The 22,223-nt window shown below is 35.6% G+C and overlaps 1 protein-coding gene across 5 annotated transcripts in view; it reads left to right on the forward strand.

The window, feature by feature from the left end:
- FGF12 (fibroblast growth factor 12) overlaps positions 1 to 22,223 on the forward strand; it is a 570,000-nt gene that overhangs the window by 345,474 nt on the left and 202,303 nt on the right. For all 5 annotated transcript variants that reach the window (XM_073895559.1, XM_073895561.1, XM_025876646.2 and 2 more), the window contains one exon: positions 2,569 to 2,679. In XM_073895559.1, coding sequence (XP_073751660.1) covers positions 2,569 to 2,679 — 111 coding nt within the window. The remainder of the gene's footprint in view (positions 1 to 2,568; positions 2,680 to 22,223) is intronic.

Raw genomic sequence — 22,223 nt, forward strand, 5'->3', positions numbered from 1 at the left:
GTTTGATAGATGGTAATCAGGGTATAGGCAGGCCTGGCTTTCTATGACACATCCTAGGTTCAGGGCATTTGTTCAATAGATGGTCGTGTCTCCTTTGAAACAGCTAGAGTACAAGGCATTTGCTTTCATAGATCATCACATAATTAAAACTCAGACTCCAGGCTTGTTCTGGCACTGCTTTTGGGCAGTCAGGGATGGTATAAAAGCCTGATGCTCATTATCTTGAATAGGATTTACCAACCTGAATTCCCAGGGCACCAAGAGGGGGATAGCTTCACCATAGCAAAAGAAGTGTTTAATTACAGCTACAGAAAGAGGAGCATGAATAAAACAAACAAACTTTTGCTGGCATTAGTGACTCAGCTGCCATGCATCTCATTACCAACCAAAACATGACTTCTTTAAGTGACCTTATCAAGCTTATTAGAAATAAAATACCAAATATAAGACAGTTGTCCCTTTCTTCTGTCTTTTTCTATCCTCTACTCTTAGCCCACTGTTTACTTTAATGACTTACAAGCTTAATTAACATTTCACTGAAACGGAAATCAGAAGACGTTTGATTTTCATCATTAAAAAACAGACCTTTATGAGGATTTATATTCTTAATGGATTTCAAATCATACTATCACCTATATTTATTCATTGAAATTCTCAATGGTTATAGTTAGCATAGGAATTATTTTTCCCTTTATATAGGTATGACAACTGAGCCTTAAATGTAAAATGACTTCCTCAGGACCACATGGCAGTTGTGGTTCAAAGCTGGGTCTTCTGGCTGCATACATAGAATTAAGTGTGCATATTAGCACCTGTCTGTCAATCAGCCTCATGGCAGAGGCTCACATGTTCTTTTTATTTCCCTTGATTATAAAAATGATCTGCAATTATGATAGCTAAGCTTTCTTAGAGGAGGTGATCTTGAGTTGAGCCTAGAAAAGTTGGTAGGTAGGGTTTGATAGTGGTAATAGCGGTCCAGGATATTATTTTACAGTGATCTTAGCTAGCTATGTGTTCCTCCAACTTGTCCCTAGTATGTCAGACTGGGTGAGCCCATGGAGGCAACACACTGAACATGAAGCCATTCCTTGATTTCTGCCACCACCCAGGGCAGAGGATTCTAAGGTACTCCAGGTCAATAGGTACTTATAGAAGGGATCTAAAGATATTTCATTTTCACTTCAGATGGTGTTGATAATTGGAAATTAGGACCCACAAAGTAAATAAATTGAATTTATTTAACACACATATATAACATACAGTTATCAATCAGAATGCCTAATTTCCAGTTCAGTTCTTTTTTTTCATAACCCTGCTTCCTTATTCCCAATTTTTTGGGCATCTTTTCTGCTTCTTAGGCTTGCTTTGAAGAAGACATGTTTATATAGGCATTGACTCATATTCTTGAATATATGTGATCAAGCCGTATGTGAAAAAGTTTAACCACAGACATATGCTGTAGAGAGCAGGTCCCTTTCCCAGAGAGCTAAGTGCACTGAATCCTTAACTAGAATTCTTATTTGGAATTAAACATCAATAATGTGTTTTGTTTAACACACTATACCTAGCATATTGCTTGACAAAAAAGAGATTTGGAGTAAATATTGGTTGAATAAATGGGGGAAGGAATGAAATTGACTATCAGTTGAAATTTGGTGATTGTCCTTTTGAGGATAGTATGTTGTTACCTCAGGGATGCATTAGACTACTCTAATTTTTGCCCAGTACTGAAGTAGAGACAGAGATGGTGATGATGTTGTAGAAAATGAATTGTTGGCAGCCAGCACCACAACGAGAAAGCTTTAAATATTTATGTTAGCTGATACATAAAAATCCAAATGTGGTATACAAAGTTTCAGCTTGATGCTATTAATGTGTAGGGAGTTTTCAAAAGCTGAGGACCACTCCTAGTTTGAAATACTTAGAGAAATATGTATGAATTTATTTATTTATTTATTTGTTTGTTTGTTTGTTTGTTTATTTTGTACTGGAAAAATGACTTTTGAAGTGCTGGGGCTCCTCTTTGGTGAGGTATTTATTGAAGGTGAAATCTGTTTTCACATACATTTCATGACCATGGGGGTTTTGCTTTTTCCTGTGGTTCTCATACAAGCCATTCTTTCTTTCTGGCTGAACTTGACCAGCATTTCAAAATCCAGAAGTTTCTTAGGGATAGTTGACATTGAGCCCAAATAGAAGTCTTCCAGGGCCTAATTTTGACTGTTGGAAGCTTAGGAATTATAGTGGCAGTTTGGTCTAAATAGTGATTCTGGAATGGGACCATAAGCTTGGTGGCATCTTGCAGTCAGACACTAGATGCATGAGGGAGAGAAATAATTCACGTTTTTAGTATTTTGGTTTACTGCTGTATAGTATTATGGCTCTGCCTCTAGAAGGAAAAAGAAGAGTAAAGATATGTTACTGAAATGCGCCCTTTCCAAATGTTTATTTCAATATTTAAGACTTTGGCATTTGTGAGTTTACTTAGAGAATTTTTGGACAATTTGCAAGTGTGTATTTTTATAAACAAAATAAGAATTTGAATAATCATTTCATTTTGTTTTGCAGAACCCCAGCTGAAAGGAATTGTGACAAGGTTATTCAGCCAGCAGGGATATTTCCTGCAGATGCACCCAGATGGTACCATTGATGGGACCAAGGACGAAAATAGTGACTACAGTAAGGATCATTAGCTTCTTGCAATCCCATTATGATCAAATGTATGGCCCAATGTGCCTTAGACTTAAGGTGTGGCCAGGCTGCCTTTTGAACTGTTTAACTGCTAATAAGCTGGTGTCTTATCTTTTATCCTTTTTGCTATGATTCCCCCTAGTAAAGAGACAGTTGGGAGGTTACATACTAAATGAGAAGGTAGGAGGCTTGAAGGAGTTCCAAATAGTCAATGGATAAGAATATCCTCCCACTCCAGGGTTTGTAGTCAGTATGGTGATAAGTATTTGTAGGAACAAGGCAGACCTTCCAGCACAAGATGGTGTTTTAATCCTAGAACCAAATAGTAAACATGTTATAATAATTCTTGGAACATCATTTCTGGCAGACCAAAATTACTTCTTAAGGTAAACATTGAATACATACATATGTCTGTTACATATAATTTCATTTTGATTGAGGACAAAATTATTGATTTTAAAAGGAAAATATATTTTTTCTTTTATATTGATTTAAAAAGAAAAATAGTGTGATGATGTTTTGGTAATAACAGGATAATAAAAACCGGTAGACCTGAAATTTTGCTTGTAAGTTTTTTAAATAAAATGCCAGATATTCAAAGTTTGTTAATAATATCCCTGGAATTAGTTTTTAACTAACTTAAGTATAGAGTTGACATGTTTAATAACTAAGCAAAATCATCAAGGTATGACAAAGTATATTTGCATTTCAGAAGAATTTTGAATACAAGCCTCAGAGCCAAGAGTGATCAATCACTCACATCATATCTTTTCATTCCTGCACAATCATATACAGATACTCAGGGGGAAATTCACGTTATCTTAAAATTATGCAGGGTGCCATATTGTTTCCTAAAGTTTGTCTGTATTCACTGCTAGATCGTTAGTGTTGAGCACATAGTAAATACTCATCAAGTATATGTCCCATTGAGTTGTCTTCTGATGGATGTGATTTTGTGGTCAGTGTGACAGTCTACCAAACTGCATAAGATAGTCCAAGGAGCCTTATATTTTATGGTAAAATAGCTTTTAAATTAAAGTTAAAGATTTGAGGGAAGATCTGCAATTCCAAAAGTGTGAAAATGTTCTTGTCCACCCCTTCTAAATCATTCTTTGTTCACTTAATATTATACATTATAAAATATGAATTACAATACAGAAAATATCTTATTATAAAAAATTGCATCCCAGTTTCCTGCAGAGTTGATTAGCCTATTGTGGTTTGCATTGTTGGTTTGTGCTTGTTTGTAGGAATGCATTCTTTATGTTATTGATTTATTGATTTATTTATTGGAATGCATTCTTTAAATGATTCATGTTTTCATCTGGGTACAGAAGACTGAGCATGCCTTTCTCTCCGGGTAAGATTTTCATCTGTTGCATCTGTACTTGCATGGAGATTTAGTGATGCTACAGGTATTGATGGAAAGAATCAGAGAGATTGCTTAGTTGTGTCACCTATGCTGTCTGGAGTTCTCCCTTGATCTGTTTCTTTTTCTATAAAATGAGGTGACTGGAGACAATAATATGACTGTCTCCTGTCAGCATCATCCATCCAACTTTTTAAAAAATTGAAAAATTATCAATTGAGGAGGATAGATTCAGTCCCCAAGTAAGTTGAATAACTATGCATGGTTCCACACTATGCTGCCATAACCTGGACAGCTATCCTGCAGATGTATGACATTTATCATGGGTTTGTGGTGGAAGGGCAGGGGCAAAAGTGTGGGTTCAACTGACAAAAATCCTTCCTTCACCATTTCATAGAAAAATAATTGAAAATTGCTCTCTCTGCGGATGCTGGGTCAATGCCTGATGTAAAGCCACACACACACATACATTTATGCACATGTGTATGTACAAATCTATATGCCTATATATGTATGCATAATGCCATTAGGCATAACACACATATTGAGGGTGACACATTTTGTCAAATACTTTTAGAAACTGAATTCATACATTTAAAAATAAGATAAGCAACTGCACATACCTTTTGATATATTGGTTTTAAAAATAGTTTAGATATACAAAATAATAAGACTAGAATAAATCTATCTGGATACCCAGTCCCTGGCATAAAATTTAGTTAAAAAATATCAATACACTTGAACCCACTGTGTGCTTTCCCTGGTGGAGACCTGCTTCCCTTCAGTACTAGTACAACAAACCTGAATTTAGCGTTGTTTATTTCCATGCAGTTTTAAAAATATATTTTTTCATATATGTAAACTTAAACCATTTGTAATACTGTTTTGCATGTTTTTAAACTTTTAATAAGTGAGAGCATATACTGTTCATAACTTCTGTGTACTTTTCCTCCCTAATATTATGGTTGTGAGCTGCATATATGGTGATATATCTGCTTTCTATTGTTCATTTTCATTTTTGTAAAGTATCTCTTTGCATGAATATACCCAAATACATTTATCCATTCTCTTTTTGGTGGATAATTGTCATTTCTATTTTAAGGCAGCACAACTATATTTCTTATAGATGTTGAAAAGACCTTCCCTAACCATCCCTTATAAAATGACACACCTTACCTTGGCCCTCTTTATTTTGATATCCCCCCTTTTTTGTATTCATAGCTCTTATAGCCACCATACGCACACACACACACACACACGCACGCACGCGCGCACACAGTTGCTGTTTGTTTATTTTTTATCTTCCTTTTTCTCCCAGGAGAATGTAAGTTCCATGAGGGAAGAGATTTTGTTTTGCTCTTTGATGTATCTTTAGAATGATCTCTAATACATTGTAAGTGCTCAACAAAAATGGAATGAATGAATGAATGAATGTCCCCTTGTGTATATATACAAAAGTTTCTGAGTCATTGGCTAAATACTCCACCCACCCACATATTATTTTAACTTTTTCTTTTGAAATAATTTTAGACTTCAGAAAAATTACAAAGTAATACAAGATATTCCTATATACTTTTCATCCAGTTTCCCCTAATGGTATCATTTTATGTAACAACAGTAAAATTATCAAAACCAAGAAACTGGGATGCCTGGGTGGCTCAGTCGCTAGTGTCTGCCTTCAGCTCAGGTCATGGTCCCAGGGTCCTGGGATCGAGCCCTGCATCAGGTTCCCTGCTTAGCGGGAAGCCTGCTTCTCCCTCTCCCACTCCCCTCTGCTTGTGTTCCCTCTCTCATTGTCTCTCTGTCAAATAAATAAATAAAATCTTAAAAAAAAAAGAAAAAAATAAGAAATTGACACTGGTACAATACTATTAACTGAGCTATAGATTTAATTCAGATTTTGCCAGTTTTTCAATTAACACACTTTCTTCTGATTCCCCAGTCCCCCCCACATATTTTCACTGAAAAAATTTCCAGTGAAAGCAAATAATTTTTATTTATACTTTTTCTTAGTGGGGATGAAGGGTAAAAATATCAGAGGAGGATTTAAATTCTACTCAATTTTTAAATAGAAAATTATAAGCCTCTAAGATGTGAAAATGACTTTTCTTTCTCTATTTTGTGTAGGCAGGAGTAAAACCATTTGATTGTTTAAAAAAAAAATCTTGTTACTATGAGCATCTGTCAGAATTGTGCTGTTCAGTTCACTAGACATCATTAGGTCCAACCAACCTTATCATGGTATCTTGCATTGAATTGATAAAGACACCTGTTCTTTTGTTCATGAAGAAAAGACTAATTACATGTAATTGAGTACAAAAACAAATGGGTTTGTCAGCAGCAACAGATAAGAATCTCTGCAAATGTAATGATAACAAAAGATACAAAACTGTGTTGGAACACTGGCACAAAAAAAGACAATTGCAGTTTGGAAAGTATTAATAGGAATATTTTACATAAAATTAGAAAGGTAATTATTCTGCTTTACTAGTTGCCATAGGAGAAGATGCATTTGAAGAGGTCAAACATGCTGGGGTGGAAACAATTAAGATATTATAACCAAATGTATTGTTCTCTTTCCCCCTGAACAAAATATATGAACAGTGATTTGAGTATGGAATGCGCTGCCTCATAAATTAGTACAATGGTGAAACTGGAGATATTCAATCAGATGCTGTACTGGCACTTGCAGGGGGTTTCACAAGAGAACCCTGTTGGTGTGGGAAGGGGGAAGAAGGTGGTGGTGACTGGGGTAATTTCAGGGCTCGGTGGCTTTTAAGGTCTCCTTCAGTACTGAGATTTATTTTTTAAATTTTATTAAGGTTTTTAATTTTAATTCCAGTATAATTAACATCCAGCGTTATATTAGTTTCAGGTATACGATATAGTGATTTGACAATTCTATACATTACTCAGTGCTCATTGTGATAAGTGCAGTCTTTAATCCTCATCACCTGTGCCACCCATCTCCCACCCACCTCCCCTCTAGTAACCATCAGTTTGTTCTCTATAGTTAAGTGTCAGCTTCTTGGTTTCTCTCTCTCTCTCTGTTTCCCTTTGTTCATTTGTTTGTTTCTTAAATTCCACATATGAGTGAAATCACATGGTATTTGTCTTTCTCTAACTTATTTTCTAACATTATACTTTCTAGCTCCATCCATGTTGTTGAAAATGGCAAGATTTCATTCTTTTTTATGGCTGAATAATATCCCATTGTATGTATATTCCTCATCTTCTTTATCCATTCATCTCCTGAGGCACATTTTGTTGTGGAGTTTATTCTGCCAGTCTTTGGGTTGTTTTCTGAGTTATTTACACTTGTGTGTTAACTAGTTGTATCCATGGGATGAGGTGAGCCTAGGGTCCTTCTACTCTGCCATCTCCCCTGGGAATCCCAGTCCTGAGATTCTTTTAAAAATTATTTTGAATAAATAAGATAAGTATACAGTATAAAACCATAAAGGTGCAAAAGGGTATGCTGTTGAGAAAGACCAAAACAGTCCCTGCCAGGCAGGAGCTGACTTGGCAGTCCAGCAGGCCTTGGGGTACTTCTGTTGAATATAGACAATTTCACAGAACACCCAATCAGACAAGGCCACTGTGATTGTTCTGAATTAAGACAAAAACACAACCACTCTGTAATCATGTCTGAACACAGGCAAAAAGAAGAATGTTGTCCAAACTATAAAATGATCAAATATTTCTCTATCCTGGCTTATATCAGTGGCTGCTTACTAATTCACCAAACACAGCTTTAACTTGCTCTGCTCTTGTCTTATAGATAATATTTATTAACATACCCAGTCATACAATGACACTCACTTCCTTAGAGCATCCAATTGGGAGTAAATCTACATTTCTTTGCGCCCTCCCTAAAATTGCCTAACCCAAGACTAAATCCTCTAAGTTCTTTCTTACATCCTCTTACTAAGACATCCCAGCTCGACCATGGAGTGCATTTTTCCTCCTTGCCTTAAGTCATTAAACCCAACTTTGTTCAACCATGGGTGTGTTTCTTTCCCTGGGAGACACTGACATAGTCAAAAACAATTTCTGTTTTTCTTCTCTCTGCCCCTGGCCACATTTCTTGGCATTCTTCTGGATGTAGTCTGTGCATTTATCAACATATACAATGCTCTATGTTTATATTGATATCATCTCTCTCTCTCCATCATCCATCTAACTTATTCAGTATCTTTTTAAACTTAAATTGTTATATCTATGAGATTTTTCCTTATTAGTATATATTTATGTGGAATTTATTTAACCTAATTCTCTGTTGAAGGCCATTTCAGTTCTTATATTTTGCTAATGCAAACAACACTATAAAAAATATCCTGGTACGTAAGTAATTTTGCATGTGCACAAGTGTACTTACAGGATGGATACTTAGAAGTGGAATTCCTGGGTCAAGGGTATATGCTTTTTTAATTTTGAAAGATATATATTTGTTCTCCATCATACAAATTTACATTGAGGATGTCTATTTCCTTATGTTCTAGGTCAGTACAATGTGTTATCAAACTTCTGGTTCTTTGTTACCTAAAAACATAAACATTATTTGTCTTATTATGAGTTAGGTTGAGCACTTATTCATATATTTTAAGAACCATCGTCACTTCTTTTTCTATAAAATATCTGTTTATGTCTGTAGGCTATAAACCTACATTGTAGGAAATCTATTTACATTTTAAAAACTCAGCTCTTTGTTATATGAGTTGTACGTTTTTACTCATTTTGTTGCTTGTCTCTGAATTTACTTGGCTGTGCTTATTTATTTTATTTTATTTTATTATAAATATGCTTTTACACCCTCAGCTTCTCTTTCCTGTTTAAAAAGGCCTTATTCATTCCAAGATGATTTTTTAAACAATCTCCTGAGCTTTGTCTTAATAAATTATTGTTTGACTTTTGTGCTTAATATTTAATTAATATGGAATCTGTTTCTTGAGATCTTTTGATTCTAGACCTCTAGTATTTTATGTTGTTGACTACTGATTACAAATCAAACACAGTTTATTCAGATTTTATGAATAAACTAAATTTCTCATGAGTTCAGCATAAAGAAACATTTCAAAATGGTCTGTATCTGAGTTTCAGAAATCCAATTGGAAACTTAAAAATGTAGTCATCCAGTTATGTTTTCTATACAATACCAAACATATGATGTTTTGATACCACCACCAGCCACAAGTATATAGACACAGCCGAAGCCAACAGAAGTTCTGTATTGCTAAACTATCAACAGAAACATGATCCACATGGTTAGTTGGGAAAAATTATCAAGGACATAAGGGATGCTGTGAAGAATTATAAGGAAGTTTTTCTCCCTAACCAGGGACCTTCCTGGACAAGTTTATCTCTTACACCTACTAGAGCGTACACATTATAGTTTCCATGGGAAAGTAAGGGCTATGCCATATCCAATTATAGGGTTAATATTTTCTTCTACTATCATCTGTCCTTTAAGAATATGTCATCAATTTGTATGTGCGAAATCACACCTATAAGTTGGATGAAAAGAAAAAGAAATGTGTGTGTTATCCTGCTAATTTTCTTTAAGCAAGATTATTTACATAATCTTAAGCAATAGTGTGGTAATGTTGTGACTCTTACAGTGGCATATTTTTTCAATATCAAAATTAATATTTATCCTGAGCTTATGAATGTAGTTACTTCACTTGATATTTTTAATAAAGAAAAAATGCATTTTAATTTTAATCGCTAGAAGAGTAATGAACATTTGTTAGAGATTTGTTTTTGTTGACTATGCTTTAATTTTAGAGTATGCTTCCAGATAATATTTGTGGAAAGCATGAACAAGAACCAATCATTTCCTTGAATAGTTTACCTGCTCACATAAAATCACAAGGGAATAACTTTCTAAACTTTTTGTAACCTTGACCTCTTTCCTTCTTATTAGTCTTGTATTTCTTTTCGATCCTAAGACTTCTGTTCTCATGTGTCCCTCTAGTCAGTAAAGGAAAACATGAACCATTTGAAATTATCCTTCTCCTTGGTTGCTCTGTGACTGTTTATGGGCATATTTATAGCATATTTATAGGCTGTATGCATAGTGGTTAAGAATCTGACAGGAGCTACTTAACCAAGTGTATTACTAGAAGGAGCTGAGGCCTGAGATTTTCTTTAATCTACTCTTGGCTCTATGAGGTAACCAGTGCATTGACCTTGAGCAAATCACATAAAATTCCTCAGATTTAAATGATATCTGATTGTACAAAATTAGAGGGACAGAGAATCTCTCAGATTTTAGAAGCCTTTCCGTTCTCATGTGGAAGGGAACGTATGCTCAGAAAAACTGACTGGCGTCTTCCATTTCCCATTTCAGAACAATACCATTTGTTCTGAAAGCTATTATATCACCAGCAGGAAATCTTCAATTTACAAATCCCTATGTGATATCCTCAAGGTGTGTATAAGGATCTGGAGAGTCATGCACGTAAATGATAGAACCAGAATTTGAATCCAGGCTATCTGACCTAAAATTCTGTACCTTTAGCTTAGTTATTTAACCTCTTCACAGCTTAATCCCCTCATTTGTTCAGTGGGAATGATAATAGAATTTACATCATAGGGTTGTTGTGCAGATGAAATGGGTTGATTCATGAAAAGTACTTAAAATTGTGCCTAAAACACAGTAACTCCCAATAAATATTGTTAGTTGTTGTTGCTATTACTATTATCTTCATCCACATGGATGAAAGAGTACTTGTTTACAAGGAGCTCATAGACAGAAGCCATTTCAACAAGTAGAATCCTTAATGGCGGCAGCTGATGTTATGCGAAAGAGTGTGGAAGTGCTGAGCTGGGGGATATTGAAGAGTACTCTAAGTCAGTGGTTCATACAGTGTGTAGTCCCCAGACCATTTCCGGCATCAGCATCATCTGGGAACATTCTTGAGCCTCAACGCTAGACATATTGAATTAGAACTCTAGGCTGTGGCTCAGCAATCTCTGTTTCGACAAGCTCTCTGGATGATTCTGATGCACTGCAGTAGGTATGACTGGTAACTCTCCTCTGCCCCAGGATTTGGAATGTTCACATTTGCTGATCAAGGCAGTCTCTGTCTTGGGACTGCTACACATACTTCTACTGGTACCTGATTTCTAATGTAATAGGGAAAGCATAGGTTTGTAGGCATCCTGCAAAGCACGATGAAATTCAGACTTTGTAGTGTCTCAAACATGTGTGAAATCAGTTATTTTTGAAGTTTTTTTAAGTTTTCTAGTAGCCACATTTAAAAAAATTATTTTAATTCTAGTGTATTTAACATACAATAGATGAATGGATAAAGAAGACACACACAATGGAATGAATGTTGTATTTGATTTATACCCAGAGAGAGTCAAGAGCTCAATTCTAAACAGATGTATAATCAAACATAGGTTTGGGGGAATTACACAAATGAAACAGATAAGCCTATATCTTGGACATTTTACATGCTAATTTCATTTACATGGAATGACTTACCCAATCTTATTCACTGGCTTTGCTGGTAAGCCACTCTTACCCTTTAAAACCCTTCTCAACTTTTTTCTTCTTTGTGTGAAGCCTTCTCTGGCTTTCCCTGACAACTGCCACCCTTTCCCAACACCCCCACTAAGTCGCTTCACCCAACTGTGTCTGAACCTTGTGTGTACATTTACAGCTCCACAAATCACATTAGACTGAAATTCCTTATCTACATTTGTATTTCCCCTCTTAGAGTGCAATGTCCTTATTTGCTCTTCTGTGGAGCACAGCAATGAACAGTTTCCAAGATCCCAAACTGGAGGGCTATGGCAGATATGTTTCATTTAGCTGGCACACCTCACGGTGAAAAAAAATGAATGTATTCAAACAGTGGATGTACCTGCTTTCCCCCACATTTTCCTCCAGCCTGCCTCGCCCCTGAAGAGGTTCAAGTTTGGCGTACCTCTTACTCAGTGTTGTAAAATCAAAATGACTGAATACACCTTCAAATGGAGAGTATAAGCCACTGAAATATCACTAATTGTAAGTCAAAGTGACTTGGGCTGTGAGTCAGATAACCTGGTTTCCAGTCCAGGTCCTGTCCCCATTTAGCTGCCTGTTCTTGTTTAAGCTTTCTGTTCCTTGGTTTCCTACTCTGTGAAATGAGGTGTTTGGAAAAGGTTATCTCCAATATCCCTGAAAGATCTGAAACTGAAAGCCTACAAATTGGTAATGAATTTTGGTTTTGCCTTTGAAACCCTTGAAATTTTTCCTTTAAACATATCATTAAAAAGGGCAAAATTGTAAAGTGGGTAGTACAGTAATTTTTGCAATGAATTTGAAAACTGTAGTAAATTCACTCTGCCTTCAAAATATAACAGAATCTGACCACTTTCAATACCCCTATTGCCACAACATAGACCAAGCTGCTCTCATCTTTGGACTTTTGCAATAGCCTCCTGACTGATCTTGTCATTTAAAACTTTCCCTCTTCAATCTGTTATCCACAGAGTAGCCAGTCCCAGTTACAACATGGGTCAGATAGGTCCATTCTCTGTTCAGCCTCTTTCATCATACAGCGTTAAGGGTAAAAGCCGAGTTCACTTTATGACTGATACGATTCTACATAACCCTGCCCATTATCTCTTGACTGTTTGCCCTCCTTTCTTTCGACTAATCTTCCTGTTGTTCCTCAAACACAACAACCATGGTCTTTCCAGAAGCCCTTGGTACCATCATTCCATGTCTTCCTAGCATGTTCTTCCTCCTAATATCTAAATAGCCCCCTTTCTCATCTTCTTCATGCCTTTATTCAGAAGAGAAGCCTTTTCCCATGGAGTTTGGCGTACCTTTTCTGGTTAGTCTATCCATTTCAATCCTTGTCTTCAACACTTCACTCTCCCTTGGCAACTTGATTTTGTCCTTCCTCCGGGACACTTGCCACTGTCTTATATACTTATTTATTTTATTATGTCTCTCCTCCACTAAGACATTCCCCATATATATACACCACAGAATTTCCTCATTCATACTTGCTTATGTTATTTTTTTCATTAATTGTATCCTCCTCTAAAAACAATATCAACTGCTTTTTGTCTTTGAAAACTTTTTCTGATTTCTTTAACTGGAAGTCCTGCTTTTTCCTCGGCATACATTGTACCTCTCTTAAGAAATGTATGCAGTTTCATGTGTATAAATTTATTATGTATGTGACTTGTTTACTTCCTTTAGGTTACAAGTTTCTTGAAGTCATTGACTATGTCTGATTTATCTCGGTGTTGGCATGTAATAAGGTCTTAATAATAGGTAATGCCTTAATAATGGATATGGATAGGTTAATTTGTAGTAATAATAGTATATAACCACACTACCATTTAAATTGGAAGGCTTAATTAGAATAAAAGCTCCACAGGGGCAGAGAGCTTTGTCTGCATTTTGCACTGCTGTTTCTCCAGCACCCAGAGTCATGTCTGGCACATATTAGGTTGTCAATATTCATTGAATAAATGAATGCAAGTGAATTCTCAGAATAACTCCATCAAAAATGAATATGACTTTGTTGAACAACACCTAGCCTGAAGGATTAATGCAAATTGGATCACGTTTGCATTTTGTTTTGAGAATGACAGATAATTTAAGAGACTTCAAAGGATGGATAAGGAAGTCATTTTCCATTATGAAAATAGGAAGAAAATTGAGTAGGCTTAGTCTGGAAAAGTGAACTGTATAGCAATAATAGTACAAGAATACACTCTTGCACAGTTTTAAATATATCTTCAAAGCATTATGTGAATATATATTCATGGTGATAATTACAGAGGCATCATTTTCTGAAAGTATGTAAATGGTACATTTACCTATGAGAGAGGGAGCCATTACTTTTATTATTCAACCAGGACCAGGAGCTAAATTTAAGCTTATTTTGCAGGGAACAGAAACCATACACTGAGGTGCTTAAAAAGTAAGAAAAAAAGGGGGGGTGGGTTCCTTGAAGTAGTAGAAAAGGGTTTTAGAGTTGTGATAAATTAGAGATTGTTAAAAATCTCCCTGAAATCACCTGCTTCTGAGGCTCTGAGTTGTGAAGTTGATTTGGTCAAAGGAGAGTAAGGAAAATTCAGTTCCATTATATCTCCCTCCTGTGTTCATTCCTCAATACAAATTATTGCTTCAGAGATTAAGTAGGTTTGCCTACATTCTCAAGCTTAATAGAGATAGTAATTAATGGCAGTGCGATTTCTTCTATGTCTCTGGTTTGATTAGGTTTATAGCCACCAGTTTATTAAGGAATTAATCATACCTTTATTCTCATGTGGATGGATATTTTCCAGGGTATACTACCATGAACTATAAAAGAAGAATTATATATTTTCCCTGAGGGATTTGGAAAAAATATGAATTTGTAGTATATCAGATAATAATAGCTAATGTTCACTGAATAATTTTAGAAATTTTATTCAAGTATCACAACAATTCTATAAAACAGGTATTATAGTCATGCCCACTTTGAAGATGAGTAAACTGAGGCATAGGGAGTTCAAATAATTAGCCCATGGTCACACAGATATTAAATGGTAGACCCAGGATGTGTACACAGCAAATTTAGTTCCAGAGTTAATGCCTTTACCCACTCTACACTGAATTTCTCTTTCCTGGTTAATATTTCCCAGTGTATAATAAACATTCCCTTAAATCATACCACTACATTTTCTCCCAACACTTTTTAAAAGTATTAAGAAGGAATTGTGATTTACTTGTAAAGTATTATGGTGGTTTACTTTAAGACGGTATAAACACTGAACTTGAGAGGATTTTTCTTCAATATGTTTGGTGTATTTACATTGTAAATTAAAGTATTTTTTAGAAATAGTAAACCATTATACAGTAATTTTTACATTCTTAATCTGGTGGCCCGTTTCGTGTATCTGACTTGGGAAATTTGAGGTGTGTAGGATGTGTGTGTTTGTGTGTGTGTATATATTTCCATGTATTATTCAGTAGCCTAGATAGAGTGGTACTGAGCAGGCATCCCGCCAAGATCTAGTGAGGTTGCACTTAGTACATCTGCTTTTCCTGACACTGAGACAGAATGTGGAGCACATTCCCATGTCAAAATATGTCTGTTCAGCATTACTAAGCCCACTCTATAGTATTCTAATTGAATTTTTAAAAATATCTTAAAGAGAACTTCTCTTTGCTTCCTCTTACTTAGGTATTGCCAGAATACATAATTTTATTGTTACTTTAGTATGTAGCGGGGACCGGTTATGATCCTTGAGGAAGCAGTGTGGTGTTGTGAATATCCCATACAATTTCAGAGACAGACAGTTATGGAAATTAACATGCATCTCTCCATTTACCAGCTGTATACACTTGGTCAGTTTGCTTAGCACTTTCAAACCTTAGTTTCTCAACTGTAAAATGGGAATTATATGTAAGGACTTAAAGTATATAATATCAAACTTACCCTCATGGAAGAGAGTGCTTTGGGAAGTCTGAAGAGGAGAAATCTATGCTGCCGGAAGTGTGAACAAGAATAATTTCTGGGAAGGTATAGGACTGAGCAGAGCCACGAAGAATTGTTAATAGGCGTTCTTGGTGCCTCACATGCAGTTTCAACACTCTGCTGGGCCCTAGACCCAGCCTTCTTGTCTTTAAGGGAATTTGATTGAAGTTGAATCTGGATAGGATTCAACCCCACTGCACTTGGAATTTCCCTCAAAGTCGGTAGGAATGAATACAGTTACACATGGTCTTTTCTCAGTCCTTTGAATCTGCTGGTGATCTCAGCAGGGAAAGTCATATCAAGATGCAAGGGAAGATAGTCTACTTCCCACTGATGTCAAAGTCCTCTGGAACAATGGCTCCCGAATTTTTGGACATTAGAATCACCAGGGTGACTTTAAAAAAAATCTGATGCCCAGGTCAATAAAATCAGAATCTCTGAGGATGGAACCAAGGCATGAGTATTTTAAAATAACACAGATGATTCTGAAGTACAGTCAAGTAAAAGAAGAGTGACTTCTAGAACATTGCTTCTTATACTGTAGTGGGCATCAGAATCACCTGGAGGGCTTGTTAAACTACTGGTTTTTGGGCCCTTACTCCCAGAATTTCTGATTCCAGTAATCTGGAAGAAGGGCTGAATGTTTGTGTTTCTAACAAGTTCATAAGACCACACTTTGAGAACCACTGCTCTAGAACAGTGCTTCTTGAATCTTACGTGCCTAGTGATCACTTGGGAATCTTGTGAAAATGCAAATTGTGATTCGGTAGGTAGATGGGGCCTGAGGTTCTGCCTTTCCTGTAACCTGCAGGAGATGACGATACTGCCCACACCAAGCTCTAGTCTAAGGACTGATGAGGTTCAATAAGCATCATCTGTGAGCTGGTTAGAACTACCCCAGACCTATTGAATATGAAATTGCTTTTTAGCAATGCTGCACATTAGAATCATATGAGGAATTTAAAAAAATATTGAGGCCTAGATTCAATCTTGGAGATTTTTATTTAGTTGGTATGGGTATGGCCAAGGTATCAGAATTTAAAAATAAACAAACAAACAAAACTCCCAGAAGGTTGTAATATGCAGCAAAAAACTTTGAGACAGAGTTACACAATAAGATATTATTTTAAAGTACACTGCAAATCATTGCTGTCCTTTTATGGAATGTTCCTTGATATTGTATTGTTAAAAAAAAGCTGGAGATGACAAGTAAATGGTCCCTCCTGGGTCCACAGCAGACATTACTAAATTCTTTTACTTTTGGTTTTGTTTTGTTTTGTTTAGACATCACTAAGGTTTTACAACAGTCATTGTGGCCTAGCCTCAGATGTCTCCTTAAGACATAGTTTTGAGCAGCTGCAGCAAAATGATTGGAATTTCACACACGCCTGCCATATGTATGCTTCATCTTCATTAACACCAACATATATTGAGGGAGAATTGTGTTCTAGTTACTAAGTTACAAAGATGATTCTCATACAATTCCTGCTTTCTAGCTGCTCCTAGAATAATAGACAAAGTTGAGGTTGAAACTTTATGTAAATTAAACTTAATAATGCCAGGTAGCACTGGTACTGCCAAGTGATTAGAAAAAAATCACTAGATTTCAGAGATGGAAGAGATCCCCAAAAGCCATGGTGCTCAGAGAAAGTGGACTTTAAACTGAGCCTTGAAGAATAGGAACAAAATAGGTGAGCTAAGATCAGGAGAACTGCATTTCAGATAAAGAGGCACAAAATTACCAAGTGGGGAAAGCTCCTTCCATGTCGGGACAAATTAAATGACCAACGGGTCTAGCAAAGAAATTATGTGGAGGTATCACGGGACCATATTTTAGAGTGCTAAACAACACGTAAGGAAGTTTACACTTTATATTTTAGGAGATGGGGAACCACTGAATGTTACTGAGCAATTGCAATCAAATGATAGGTGAAATGTACTTTGGAAAAATTTTGTACGTAGGGACAATGGGAGAAATGAGCTGACACATTTTAAGGTAGAGAATACTGATCCTATTATTTTTCAAATTCTTTTTTTCCCCCTCCATTTCTAAAAAAATATCTTAACCACATTTATTTCTATAGATCCACTTAATATTTTTGGAATGAAGCAGAAATATAATTTATATTTACATATTATACCATATCATAGAATTACATAGTATATATCTATATGTATACATGTATATATATATTACTCATGATCAGTAAATATAACATTTGAATGACAGTGTCAGTATAACTTGAGTGAAATTGTGAATGTTTCTTTGTGGCTTTTTCACTGACTTCCCACTATTTAAATATAATTGCTCATCAGTATTGTGTGCATAAATTTTCAAAAGTGCTTTCCTGTTTGGGTAATTAATGATAATGAAGTGCAAAGCTTTGGTTGTGCATATCTAAACCATCTCAAGCAAGTTAGCTTTTGTTGTCTGTGTGTAATTTTAACTAAGAGGAACTAAAGGTTTTGTACTTTCTGAGTGGGGAATTTCTGCTTGCCTGAAAAATTCCTTTTAAGGCTTCCAAATCTATTTATTGTAGTTCCATTTTTTTTCTCACTTTCTTTACAACTACTTAGATTGTAGTTGCTAGAAATTCTCTTTTATTTCTCAAGAGCAACAATATTTTATAGCCTTACAGCCACCAGAACCTAGGTTCACATCCTAGTCCTTGGAGGATTTCATGACCTTGGGAAAACCACATCATTGAGATTCAGTGCCCTCCTCTGTAAAGATGGTTGCAGAGTTCACATGTGGAGTTATTTTTTTTTTTCTATTATATAGACTTTCACCACTATGATTGCAGGTACCAAGTCTGTCTTTTACATCAGTGTATTACAAGTGCCTAGCATAGTGTCTGGAATACATGTGATAAATTAATGAATAAGCCTGACAGGCCATAGTGTCAATTTTGGTGTTTGATGGAAGATTTGTGGAAGATGTAAATCTAAAACCTTTGAAAACATGAAAGATTTCTTGAAGGATGTTTCTGCCCACTTGATCTGGACTGACACCTGTGCTGTTCAGAGTTCTTCATGTGGACCATAAGACAAGTCTGATGTGTAAGACAAATTGGTTGCGGAGGATGAGTGATGATGGGCATTTGCTTTCATTATCGATAGTGACATGCTTCATTTTTCATCTTAAGGAAAAAAAAATCACATTGAATTGACTTGTTAATTATGCAAGTTTTTGAACATCTCTGAAGTAACACAGGAAAGATTCTATGATAATATCAGGTTTAAAAGCCAGTGGCAGGATTCTACTAGCTTTTGTCCAAGAAAGGGATCATCATGTTGCTCATTTTCACTATGTTGAAAATTCATAATGTTTGCTATGGGCCAATGCTTAAAAGAACGATTTTAAGTCTCTAAGCCCCAAACCACTCATCAGTTCCATAAGTCAGTAAATTCAGTGGAGAAAATAAATCAGGCAGTTGGATTATTTGACCAATTGTTTATAAAGTAAGAATCAGCCTGAAAACACTAAATCACTATAACCTAAAGTATGTTGATTTTTACATTGTTTTCATTGTTTCGTTTTAAATACATAATTATTTTTGCTCACTGAATCTTAAATATATAAGATGAAGTACGTTGCTTTTTTTTCTGCCATGACATCTTAAGAAATTTAAGTTAAAATATGAAATGATGATGACCCAAGTGTCCCTTACCCCTTACCCCCATTGTGAAAGCTCTAACCACACCAGTAATACTTTGTACTTTACTTTTATAGTTTAACAAGTATTTGAAAAATATTATTTTAACTCATCATCATAACAAGTCAGTGAAGCATTCAGAGTGGACGTTAAGGCTCAGTGAGGTTACATTACTTCCAGTCACCAAAGTCACAAAGCCATTAAATGTTAGAACTAGGGCTCATGACTGAGAGCTATGTCCTCCAAGTTCAGTCTTCATCCTAGTCTTGTTTCCTTAATAGCTAAAGTAGGGACTATCATATCTTTCCCTTAAATTCTGGAAGGAAAGCTATTTTAGGGAGTTAAGTTCAATGACCACAATTGTTTAGGTTTCTACTGTGCAATGTACCTTGGATGAAAAAAAAATGTATTTCATTCTCTTGAAAAATTCTTGGTTTGCTGGGAGATTCAGGCAAACATATAAATATGAAAAAGCAATGTGGTAAGTGTTGTGTAATGCTGTGGAATGAGGATGAGGCAGCAATTAATTTGCCTGAATGAATACTCCATTGTACCGTAATTTATATGACCACTTTTGTGTTGGAAGAGTTAAGAGCCCAGACTATCTATCTCTTAGTTTGTTGACTATTCTATAAGATCATTTTCCTATTGAAAATGAAGAGGGGGAAGAATTGACCTTAGTAAATGATAAATAAAGGCCAGAAATAGATACTATTTTCATGACTAATGTAAAACCAGTTGAGTGACTTACAAATGTTATCATAAATACTATAATTACAAATGTTATTACAGGAGACTATTGGATTATAAGGAAAAATAACATGGTATCAACTTAATTTTAGGTTCATATTTTTGTAGGATATGGTATTATTCACATTCTAAAGAAGTATCTTTATTGAGAACATTTTGATGTGTGGGGAACAATAATTTTCAAGACAATCTGATATTGAGAGCACACAGATTATAAACCCAAATATCTCGATTCTCTCTCAGTATCTTCCACTATAAATTTAACTTGGATTTTCAGTTGGTCACAAAATGCATGCTTTCCACTGCCCATTCTGCAGGTTCAACTCGGAATTTGAAAACATGACTATGCTCTTTTATACCTGTTCACTATTACAAGCAATAAGGAGGCCATCCTTACAAGTTGCTTGAGAAGATACTGGATTTACCTGTTGTAAAGAAGAATTCGTAAGGAACTTATTCTTCCCTCCCTCCTTTCTCTTTCTTTTCCTCTCTTCCTCTTCTCCTTTGCACCTTCACTGGTTGTCACAGTAAGTGTTTTCTGATGTTTTGGATTGATTGCTACATTTTTTTGTCACAGGAATTATTTTTGTGGGTAACAGTCAGGTAGAAATTAAGTTGGATAAAAGCACAGCGCTTCCACAAGGTACTTTTTTTAGGTCCAGTATAATTTTATAAGAGATCTAATATCTTGATTGTAACAGATTTCCTCAAACTCTTCCTTTCTTCTTCATTCCTTCTAAAACCTGCTTCACCATTCACACACACCAGCCCCATGCATCCTATGCTTTTGTCCTCTCAAACTCTGTCATGTAAATTTTCTGGCTTTCCCTTTAGATTCCATATTTAAATATATTCTATGTGTGATAAATATTGTCAGTTTTTTCTTGCATGCTTAATTTCTTGCATGCTTTTCTTGCATGCTTAATTTTCTTGCATGCTGGAAATATGACCGAGAGAAGCTATGCATAAGCAAGCTTAAAGAGAAACCACTGCTGATTTATTTATGTATTTGGCAAATATTGAAGAGCGCCTAATGAGACCAGGATGCTATATTCTAGGCAACAAGGATAACAACAGTTTCCAGGGCCTTCAAGTTGCCCACAGAATAGTAGGAACCTCAGGAAGGATTACAGATGAAGGTTTATCCCCCAGGGACCACGTCTGTTGGCTACCTCACTATTTCTCCATCATAAGCACGACAGGTGGCATATACTAAGTGCTCAATAGATATTTATGGAAAGAATACATATTTTATGAACCACAGACATTATAGAGATATTCACCAGATACCATATGAGAGTTCAAATGGCTAAGGCTATGGAATCATACCCTGAAGTTTAGGATGGCAATTTTCATTCCCTTCTTTATTCACTTGGTACCCAAAAAAGAAGTTAAGACTTTTTATACCCTGAAATAAAGCCAAGTAGTGAGATACTTATTTTAAAAGTGACATTTTACATGTCAGAATGCCTAGCATGATGCCTGAAAAAATGTAGGCATTCCATGAATATAATCTTTTTAGTTTTTCCTACTTTATGTGTTACTTTTCTTTCATTCTCTCCTGCCACTTCATTTCAACCTGAGACTGACTGAAATTTTGTAGGTCCTAAAACTTACACAATTTTAGGTATTCCCTCAGAAAAAACAAATATAGCATGATGGAATGAAAATTAGGCACAAAAGTGAGTAGGGTGAGAAAATAAATCACAAAAGATTAAATTTTAAAAAGCTGAAAGTTATCACAATGATGGTAAAATCTAGGGAAATAAAATATTTTAATTACTTGATGGATTTAAGTCTATACATTTATTTTCCATTATTTATATGTATAATCTTTGGACATCTTTTCATATGGCAACAATCTTGTAATTATTTCCTGAAAAAAAAATTCAGTCTTTCCTGTGGCATAATTAGTCAAAAATTATCCTTTATATCTTTATTTATTTATTTATTTATTTTAAGATTTTATTTATTTGACAGAGAGAGACACAGTGAGAGGGGGAACACAAGCAGGGGCAGGGGGAGAGGGAGAAGCAGGCTTCCCGCTGAGCAGGGAGCTCCATGCATGGCTCGATCCCAGGATCCTGGGATCATGACCCGAGCCGAAGGCAGACGCTTGACGACTGAGCCACCCAGGTGCCCCTATAACTTTATTTTATTTTATAAAAGTTTATTTTAGCTTCGTAGCTCATCATTGGTAATCTCATGTACATGTTGAGGGTTGTTATCAAATATGAGAATTTGGGGTTGTATGGTATCAGGGCATTTCAAATCCATCAC

Source organism: Callorhinus ursinus, unplaced genomic scaffold (assembly GCF_003265705.2).
Source record: "Callorhinus ursinus isolate GAN/ISIS: 27379988/994484 unplaced genomic scaffold, GSC_fseal_2.0 scaffold1, whole genome shotgun sequence".
NCBI lineage: Eukaryota > Metazoa > Chordata > Mammalia > Carnivora > Otariidae > Callorhinus > Callorhinus ursinus.